This window comes from Sceloporus undulatus, chromosome 2 (genome assembly GCF_019175285.1).
Source record: "Sceloporus undulatus isolate JIND9_A2432 ecotype Alabama chromosome 2, SceUnd_v1.1, whole genome shotgun sequence".
Lineage (NCBI taxonomy): Eukaryota > Metazoa > Chordata > Lepidosauria > Squamata > Phrynosomatidae > Sceloporus > Sceloporus undulatus.
Window position 1 is genome coordinate 101,814,519 of NC_056523.1, and position 10,476 is coordinate 101,824,994.

Sequence of the window (10,476 nt, forward strand, 5' to 3'; positions counted from 1 at the left end):
TTTTCTTATAGTTATTTATATCCTGCTTTTCCAAAAAAATTTGGACTCAGAGTGGCTTACAATTTAAGAGAACAGTACCATTAAAAACATACAAACGTGAGCATTAAAACAGAATTAAACTACTATAATATTAAGACAGATCAGTGCTTAAAAGAATAAAACACAGTTTAAACACAAGTACCGGTACAAGAATCAATCACATTCAGAATTTGTTATCCACTATGGCAATATAAACAGGAAAACCCTATGACTGTGTCGCCTCAGAACACAACAACAAACAATGTGACATCAAACTGATTTCCTGATCTCCACACTCCACTTGAATCATGAAGATTACAAGAGGATTGCAGTTCTGAAAGGCGGCTAAGAAATGTCAACTGTGCTTGGAGTTCTTTCCATTGCCACTACCATCCCAATAGCTTGGCCCAAACGCAACTGCTAGTCCTAACGTGTTATATGCCATCGAGTCAGCTTCAATTTATAGCAGCCTTTAGAAGGAGAAACCTTCATTAAGCTAGCCATCAACCATCCTGCTCAGGTCTTGTAAACTCGGGGCTCTGGCTTCCTTGATCGTCAATCCATCTATAATATGATTTTCCTCTTCTCCTACTGCCTTCTACTTTCCCCAACATTAACATCTTTTCTCATGAGTCATGTTGTCTCCTGATATGTTCAAAGTACAATAGCCACAGATCAGTGGAGGGCTCAGTCTCTCAGAATTACAGAATCACAGAATTGGAAGAAACCCCATGGGCCATCCAGTCCGACCTCCTGCCATGCAGGAATACACAATAAAAAGTACTCCTGACAGATGGCCATCCTGCCTCTGTTTAAAAATCTCCAAAGAAGGAAACTCCACCACACTCTCTGAGGGAGTGTGTTCCACTGTCAAACAGTTATTACCATCAGGAAGTTCTTCCTAATGTTCCTTTCTGTAGCTTCAATTCATTGCTTCATGCCCTATTCTCTGGAGCAACAGAAAACAAGCTTGCTCCATCCTCAAGATGACATCTCTTCAAATATTTAAACAGGGCTATCATATCACCTGAGAGTCAGTGTGGTGTAGTGGTTTGAGCATTGGATTACAACTCTGGAGACCAGGGTTTGATTCCCAGCTCAGCCATGAAACCCACTGAGTGACTCTGAGCAAGTCACATGCTCTCAGCCTCCGGGAAAGGCAATGGCAAACCTTCTTTGCACAAATATTGCCAAGAAAACTTCATGATAGTTCACCTTAGGATCTCCATAAATCAGAAATGACTTGAAGGAACATAACACCACATACACACATCATATCACATCTTAACCGTCTCTTCTCCACACTAAACACCCCAAGCCCTAAGTCGCTCCTCATAGGGCATGGTTTCTAGGTCTTTCAACATTTTGGTTACATTCCTCTGGACACACTTCAGCCCGATCAGCAATCAAGTACACCTCCTGAATCAGTGAGAATACATTAAATCCACACTTATGTAAATTCCACTGATTCACAGCTTTAGTCTAGATGGGCCTAGAACCTGATTTAGCCACTCCCCTCCATATTTAGGATAAAATTATATCAACAATAAACAGAAGAGAAGATAACTCATAAAAGGATTGTATTGAGATTTCAAGGAAGCTCTCACAAATTACCAATTTGTTGTTGTTGTTGCTATAAAAGCAAAGTAAATGGAGAACCAGGAAAGCCCAGCCAGACAGGGTCTCTGTTGTGGGAAGATCATGGCAGTTTTCTCTGGTAACTCTACACTCTACTGGCAAACAGACAGACTGCGTTCCACATTTAAGGTGGTTCTTGCCAGGCACTAAACTCCTCCGTCAATATTCAGAAAGACAGCCAAGGAAAATGCCATCCCTCATCTTAATTTTACAAACACACAAACAGTTCCAAATCACCGCAACCCTTTCTCAAGAAAGGGAAAGTGATAGCTAGCAAAGTGCAAGGAGAAGAAAAGATGGAAAGGGAAGTGGCTCCTTTAGGGTCATTTTGAGAAACAAATAAATGTCTATATTGCTTGTGACAGTCAGAGAGGTGTAGGGGGTTTGAGTGTTGGACTACAACTCTGGAGACCAGGCTGAGAGAATGTGACTTGCCCAAATTCCGCCATCAAACCCACTGGGTGAATTTGGGCAAGTCACATTCTCTCAGCCTCAAAGAAGGGAAAAGGCAGCCAAGAAAACTCCATCAATGTCTATATTGCTGCTGAGAACTGGTGTAGTGGTTTGAGCACTGAACTATGACTCTGGAGACCAAGGTTCGAAACACTGCTTGCCATGGAAACCCCACTGGGTGATGGGGTGACATGGAGCAAGTCACACTCTCTTGTCAAGTAAACGCCATAAACATTATATTGCTGCTGAGAGCTGGGGTAGTGGTTTGAGCATTGGACTATGACACTGCAGACCAGGGCCTGAATCCCAGCTTGTCAGTGCAAACCCACTGGGTAACCCTGGGCAGGTCACACTCTCTCAGCCTCAGAGGAATAAAGCAAAGGCAAAAGTCCCTCTGAACAAAATTTGGGGGGAAGAATACCAATGGATTCTGGCTCAGCCATAGAAACCACTGGGCAACCTTAGGCAAGTCACACTCTCTCACCCTTGGAGGATGGCCATGGCAAACCCGCTCTGAACAAATCTTGCCAAGAAAACCCCATGGTCTTAGGGGTGCTGTAAGTCAGAAATGACTTGAAGGCACAGAACAACAACAACTGCTGCCTGGGTTCCAAAGGGAGCCGGAAGCTCCAGGAGTCTTGAGCTGGAAGAGACTTCAGATTTGGGGAAAGGAATGGCAGACTGTGGGGTGGCTTGAGAAGGTGAAAAGGAGGGAGGCCCTTCTATGGAGAGAGCCATAGTGGTTTGAGTGTTGGACTAGGACTCTGGAGACTAGGTTCTGAATTCCAGCTTGGCTGTGTAAACCCACTTTGGGCAAGTCACACACTCTTAGCCTCCTCAGGGGATGGCAATGGCAAACCTCCTCTGAACCAATCTTGCCAAGAAAACCCTATGTTAGATAGTTCACCTTAACAATAGCAAGTACATTCCTATACTTCTTATTCGTCCGCTTAAGCACTCCCTAAGTGGTTTACAAAGTGTAAGCTAACTGCCCTCAACAATCTGGGTACAGTGGTGCCTCGGGTTACGAAAATAATTCGTTCCGCGGCCGCTTTCGTAACCCGAAAAGCCTTCGTAAGCCGAAAACCCATAGGCGCTAATGGGGAAAAAGCCGCGGCTCCGCCACGGCTCCATTTAAAATAGCGCCGTAGTTTTTTCGTAACCCGAAAAAACTTTCGTAACCCGAAACAATAAATCCCTATGGGATTTTTTCGTATCCCGAAAAATTCGTAACCTGGGTATTTCGTATCCCGAGGTACCACTGTACTCATTTGAGTGACCCTGGAAGGATGCAAGCCTGAGTCAACCCTAAGCCCCTGGCTGAGATTGAACTCGCAACCTTTTGGCTTGTGAGCGAGTGGCTGCAGTACAGCCATTTAACCACTGCACCACCAGGACCCACCTTAGGGCTGCCATAAGTTAGAAACGACTTGAAGGCACACACAACCATCCCACCATACCTCTGTGGAAGGAGCACCATTGGCCAAAGCGCCTGGCAAGGTGATGTTTCCGCCTGAGGGAGAGGGGCAAGGCAGGGCTGCATGACTGCCAAGGCTTCCTGGGCCAAGAAGGTTCCTCTCCCTGGGGCTTTTCCTGAGGAAAGGGAGGAAGGGAAGGGGCAACCCTGGGAGTCTCCACAAGAAGAAACAACAGAAGAGGAAAAGGGTGAAGGAGCCAGACCCCTCCCTTCTCCTCCACAAAGGTATTATTATTATTATTATTATTATTATTATTACATCCTGCCCTTCTCCCAACATAGGGACTCAAGGCGGGGAACAGCAGATGCAAAACAATACAATTTAAAAACAATATACGACATTAAAACGTATAAATAGTTAAACAAAGCAATTAACCCATTTAGAAAGTTAGAACAGTTGTGAGTTAAAGTAGACTACAAACCTTAACATGTACATTGCACAACACTCCCAGCTCTTAGACCTGTTTCCAGGACACGGCGTCCTCCATTTCTGCTCCCTGCCAGCCAGAAGGGATTCCTCAAAACGTCCTCCATTCTGAGCAGGGGCTGATATGTCAAGGGAGTCTTTTCAGCTTCCGTTTCCTGTCCAGGAGGAATGCTCAACTGCCCTCCATTTTGGGGCCATGGCTAAAGAAGCGTGCCTTGGGTAGGTTTAGAGCTTGCTACCTTCTGTCCAGGAGGAGTTTCCACCCGTCCTCCATTCTGAACCTGGCTAGCAAGTGCGCATTGACCGTGACATGGGTGCTTCTAGCTTTGGTTTGGCCATGCCCTCCCTTGTTCTTGCAGTGTCCTCCATTTCCCGTGTCTGGTCCTCCTTTGCAGGGGAGAACATCTGCCCATGGCTCCCCATCCCCACCTCAATGTCTCCTAGGGTAACCGGAGACGTCCTCCTTTTTCCAGGGCGGGTCCTACATTTCACCCTCCCGTCGGGGAGGAAATTCCCAAAACGTCCTCCACTTTGAGCCCATGACTAAGAACCCTGGAAACACTCTCTCAGCCTCAGAGGATGGCAATGAAGGGCAAACCAAGGAAACCCCAAGATGGGTGGTTCCCCTCCTCAGAAAAGACTTGAAGACACACAACAGCAACAAAGAGGAATGCACTGACATCCATATTCGTGTTTTAGCTCTTCTTTGGTCCTTTTTCTCCCTCCTGAATGTCCTACATTTTGTGGCGCCTGGTCCTCCTTTGCAGTTAGGACACTTGATCACCCTGCTTCCAAGCGAAGATGCTCTGCAAAAGCGCACACACAACAACAGCAACAACAACAGCAACACCCTGGTCTGTGCCGTCCTCCTTTCCCCAGAGAAGTCCTACAGTTGTCCCCAAACTTCCACTTTGAGGAGGACTAAGAGGCAGGCATTCCTATGAGTTTTGATTCTCTGTCCAGGAGAAATCCCCCAGAGTCCTCCATTTTGAGCAAGACCAAGAAGAATGCATTTACATTTCTAGGAGTGCTTTTACTTTTACCAGGCCCTCCACTTTTTCCTGAAGGTCCTCCATTTCGGGCTTGACATGCCTAGGAGCGCTTTGGGCTTTTATTCTCCGTCCAGGAGGCATCCAAGAACGTCCTCCATTTTGAGCATGCGTTTACAATTGGAGTGTTTTTCAGCGCTTTTTCTTGTGCCAGGCCCTGAAGGTCCTCCATTTGGAGGACATGCCTTAGGGGCGTGGATTTAGATGGCCAGGAGTGAGGAGGAGGACCCCCCGCCCAGTTCCCCTTGTCTCCTACCTGAAGAGGGTCTCCTCCTTGGCTTCCTTGGAGGGGGCCGCCGAGGCGCTCCTCTTGTTGAAGAGCTTCTGGAGCAAGGTGGGCGTGGGGGGCATTTTGGAGGGAGAGGGGCGCTGGCTCTGCCCCAGCAGCAGCAGCAGCAGCAGTCTCTCCTCCTCCTCTCTGGAGGGACGACCACTAGTTCCTCCTCCTCCTCCTCCGCCGCCGCCCGCGAGCGCTGGCCATCCGCGCTGCCTGCCTGCCTGCCTGCCTCCCAGGCGCTGAGAGTCTCTGTGCGCGAGCGCGTGCGACGACAGTCATATGACAGAAATTAATCACTTGGAGCGGCCCCGGGAGGGAGGGAGGGAGGGGCGGGGCTTCCTCGGGGCTCCCCCGCCGCCCATTGGCTGAGGCGCCTAGCCCACGTGGTACAGAGAACGCCACTCGAGAGAGAGAGAGAGAGGAGGAAAGGGCGCGCGCCCGGCTGGGGCTTCACGGCCTCTTTGGGGATGTTTCGGCGCAAAGAGAAAGGCGCTTGGAGGCGGAGGCTGGCTCTTCGATGGCGGCGGTTGTTGTTTTGTCCCTGCCAAGCCTTTCTCCAGCGCCCAGGGGGCTCAGCCTGCACCGCAGCCACTGGCTCACAGACCACGGGGCTGCCCAAGGCTTTCATGGCCCCCATCCCTAGATATTTGCGGGGTCCGGGGCTGTGTCTCTGTGGCCTCTTAGAATTCGTTCACGCTTTGTAAGCCTCTTAGGGAGCGCGCTGACAAGTGGTATAGAAATGGGCTCGCTCTTGCCCCCCCCCACCCATTGCCATCCTCTGAGGCTGAGAGAGTGTGCCTGGCCCAAGGTCACACCAGTGGCCTTTAATGCCCAAGCTGCAATTGGAGCCCAGGCCTCCCAGTGCCCTGGGCAAACCGCTGCTCCGCACTGGCTCTGAGGGCAGGGCGGGCATTTCCCTCCGGTTTAGGGCCCTGTTCCCAGAGCGCACCAGAGAAGAGGGAAGGGGAAACTGGCAGACAGGTGACTGAGTGAAGTCACTGGGGTGGCGCCCCTTCTTCAGCCCCCTCCTCCCAGGATGACCAGCTGTGTCCGCATCGCAAAGGAGGACAAGGCACTGCAAAAGGCCTGGCATTCAGGCAAAATAAAAGCTAAAGACTCCATGCTTCTTCGTCCTGCTCAGAATGGAAGGCCTTTGGAATTCCTCCTGGAGGGAAGACATCTGGTCCCCCTGCCATCTCTCTCCTCCCAGTCCACTCCATACAGAACCCTTAACACTGGAGTTTATCACACTGGGGCCAGTTTTGGCACGAAAGAGAGGTTAAAGCATCCTGTGAATAAAGCAAAAATGGCGAGTCATTGTGAAAATGATCATCACACGCAATTGCGCAAATAAAGTGATATCAGAAATGCTTTGTCGATGAAATCCCAAAAGTAAAAAGATGCACATTAATGCTTCTTTGTGATTACTTTAATGGTAGGTTTTGTGTGATGTGTGAAATTGTTTGCATAATTACGCCATTTTTCTGGGATATTCACAGGATAAACTCCCAATCTCTTTTGTGTGGTGTGTGGGGTTTTTTGCACTAACGTTAGTCATAAATCATAATTTCCCTATATCACTGAATGTAATGGCAAGAGTGGTGACGTAAACCACTAGCACAGTGATGGCGAACCTATGGCACGTGTGCCAGAGGTGGCACTCAGAGCCCTCTGTGGGCACATGTGCCATCATCCCAGCACAGAGTCTGCCAGAGTTTGTTACTGGAAAGCCAGGGGGACATGGCACTTTGCAATAAATAAGTGGGTTTTGAGTTGCCGTTTGGGCACTCGGCCTCTAAAAGGTTCACCATCACTGCACTAGCAAACTTAAAATTATACCTCTCAATATGGCACATAGTGATTTGGCTGTTGGAATTATATCCTGGAGACCAGGGCTCTCCTTTTTTTTGGAGCTTCTGGACAATCTTTAGGTGCCTCATTGACTTAAGATCATCCTGAGGGATAAGGCGGCAGCAGGGGAAGTTAAAACTACAGGAGAAAAGAGCAATGTCAGCTAAAAGATGAGCTGAAAGAACGAAGTTGGCAACATGGGCTTTCGTAGACTAAAGTCTCCTTCCTCAGATGCATCTGAGGAAGTAGACTTTACAAAAGCTCATGCTGCCATCTTCTTTCTTTCAGTCAGTCTCAAAGGTACTACCAGATCTCTCTACATACTGATTCTACAGACTAACACAGCTACAGTATATCTTTGAATTCCACAGCTAAAAGATGAATATGACAAGCCAGACTAGTTTCTATCTTCTGGGGCCTAACTTCTAAATACAGGATCTGTGGCGTCAATAGGATTTATGTTGCCCGGTGCTGTAACTCATTTTGTCACTCATTGACCTCCTCCTCCTCCCATCCCACAACATACATAATCTTTAGTAATGTTTTTTGCAGTATTGTTACTCACAAATCGCAATTCCCATATATCACTAAATATAATGGTGACAGTGGTGACATAAACAACTTGCAAAATTACGATATCATACACGTAGTCTAAATGTATTTCCATGGACATCATTTCATGTGGTTAAAGTGAATAATAATATGTTTATTTATAACATCCTTTCCACCAAAGGGCGGTACATCAGAACATATACAATAAAAAGTGAACAATAAAATAAAATGCTAAAATACTAAAAAAAAAAAAAAAGCTAATATGCTAAAAACAAAAATAAACAAAATCCACCTCAGTGAAAATTTGGTAAGATGTGACGTTCTTAAAGAAAATTTTAAAATAATTTTATTTTAAATTAAATTTTGATTTTATTTTTTAAAAAAAAAAAACCTAGGGCCTTTTCTTTCTCCTCCTCCTTTGCTTCTCCCAGCCTCTCCTCAGCATTTTAAAGGACACAAATGAATGGCACAGCCCATTTCTGCCAAAAGGCAAATGTCTCCTGACAGGCTCGCGCCCCCCTAGTCATGCCCCTGGATATATTGAACAAGTTGAAGAAATGCATGCTACATGATTCTTTTATAGAAAGCTGGCGTACATTCCTAGAATATCCAAAACCCACCAAACAGTGATAGCTTTATTGGGGCAATCAAAACGCAGGAGGAGGAAGGGCCTGCCTGCAAGAATGTCCCTTCATACCACTGGAATTGAGAACTTTTTGGTTGGTCCCATAAAGGTATCACTGTTTTGTGGATTTGGATATTGTTGTATTTTGCTTCTTGACCAACACAGCTACCTCTGCATGTGATTCCTAGAATATGTTAATAAAAATTCCTAATCAGTGAGTCCATCAGTCCATCACCATTCTGTCTTAAAGGACACTTTGGTTCTCATCGATGTCCACCACAGTTGTTTTCATCTTTATAACCCTATCCATTAGCATCCATTTTCATCTTTTATTTTTACTACAATTTGTTAATTGTTTGGATTATTTGCTTTATTAACCCATTTGTTACCTACTATACATTGCGACCACACCACATGCAGGCGCACTATACGCGGTTTCAAGCTTACACTGAAGCTGTGCAACAAAAAAAATATGGTTTACATACCTGTGGTTTGTGTGTTTCACAGCACCGCGAGCACATGCCCCATTGTTTGCAATGGGGTGCAAACATACGCAGAATTCCCCTTATGCAGGGGATCTAGAACAGATTCTCTGCGTAACTCACTGTATTTGTAATATTTCATGTAAAATAGTTTTAAAAAGGGGGGGGGAGAAAGGAATTCTATTCTCAAAGGCAACAGCGGGAAAAGAAATGTCTTAAATCATTTCCATGTCTTAGTGGGATATGTAGTAGGCCTTGAGTTGTCCTTAAAACCAGTATTTCTACTGACTCCAAAGGTGCATCTGCACTGTAGAAATAATTCTGTTTGACACCATTGATAATGCTGTTTTACACCAGAAATACCATAATGCAATCTGTACTGTAGAAATAATGCAGTTTTCCATGGCTTCATCCTACAGAATCTTGGGATTTGTGGTTTTGTAAAGCATCAGCATGCTTTGGCAGAGAAGGCTAAAGACTTAGAGCAGTAGACATAGAACCTTACCACATAAGGCACTTACCGCTGTCAAAACGTTCCCCAAACATTGCAGAAGTGCCGGAGGTGGGCTCGTCTGTCATGCTTGTAGAACGTAACTGAGGCTTCTTGCTTTCCTTCTATTGCAGAAGCGTTTTCAGGGAAGCCTCGGAGAAGCCATTTTTTAATAACGGGATCTTCTGTTACTGAAAAAATGGCTTCTGCAGGTTTCTCCACGAATGCTTCCGCGACGGAAGGAAAGCAGGAAGCCTCAATTATGCTAGAGAAGTGCGAGTGATGATCCCACCTCTGGCGCTTCTGCAACATGTGGGGAATGTTTAGGCAGCAGTAAATCCCAGGAATCCATAAGATGGAGCTGCAGCACTCATTATTTCTACAGTGTGAATGCACCCCTTGAATAATCAAACCCAATAATATAGGATGCAGTAAGGAGGCCAAAAGGAAGGAAGGAATGAGTAAAAATTTATTTGGCTACAAGTGCCATTAAAAACAATATGGGTAGTCCCTTGAGTTAACAAGTTCAACAGTCTTCAATGAGTTGAAGTCCCTCACCAGAAAAAACAAATGGAACAGTTTTGCTTTGTTTTGTGCAAATTCTGATGTTTGAATAACAAGATATCATTGGGTTGTGCAAAATAAGTCAAAGGGACCAAAAGAGATCACCCAGCACCAGTCTTTCCCTTTTCCACTAGGAATCTAGAATAACCCACAAGAATATGTAAAAATTGTGGCTTTCCTATCTGATAACAATGAAATCAAGGGACAATCAGAACAAGAATATTCATGTCAGTAAAAACCAGTGCCCATAATTCTGTCACATTCTACAGGTATTACTGAACAAAGAAATCCAGGAAGAGACAATGCTGCTAAGTACAATGGTCTTCACTGCCTGGGTCGAGGGGCAATGAATTGCAGCTTCTTCAGGCGGATCACAAAAGCAGCACCACTCTCACTCTTGAGGATAACTTGTACATATAAATGACTAAAAAAATATCAATAAGTATTGCAAATTGCATGTATAGCAGGAGTTGGGGATTTCAAATATAAGAGCCAAACATGGAGTGCCAATCTGGCCTTCTACTTGTCCCCATGTGGTTACACTCCTATGCTTTATTTCCCAACTTTTGGGTG

At 45.8% G+C, this 10,476-nt stretch overlaps 1 protein-coding gene across 3 annotated transcripts in view; it reads right to left on the bottom strand.

The window, feature by feature from the left end:
* Positions 1 to 5,546, bottom strand: part of FNIP1 (folliculin interacting protein 1) — a 122,016-nt gene extending 116,470 nt beyond the window's left edge. Inside the window, exon 1 of one of the 3 annotated variants that reach the window (XM_042449263.1) lies at positions 5,319 to 5,546. In XM_042449263.1, the coding sequence (XP_042305197.1) occupies positions 5,319 to 5,413 (95 nt within the window). In that variant the 5' untranslated portion in view covers positions 5,414 to 5,546. Of the gene's footprint in view, positions 1 to 4,008; positions 4,309 to 5,318 lie in introns of those variants that run through there. The other 2 variants (XM_042449266.1, XM_042449265.1) reach the window with 2 other exon arrangements.
* Positions 5,547 to 10,476: the final 4,930 nt, after the last annotated feature.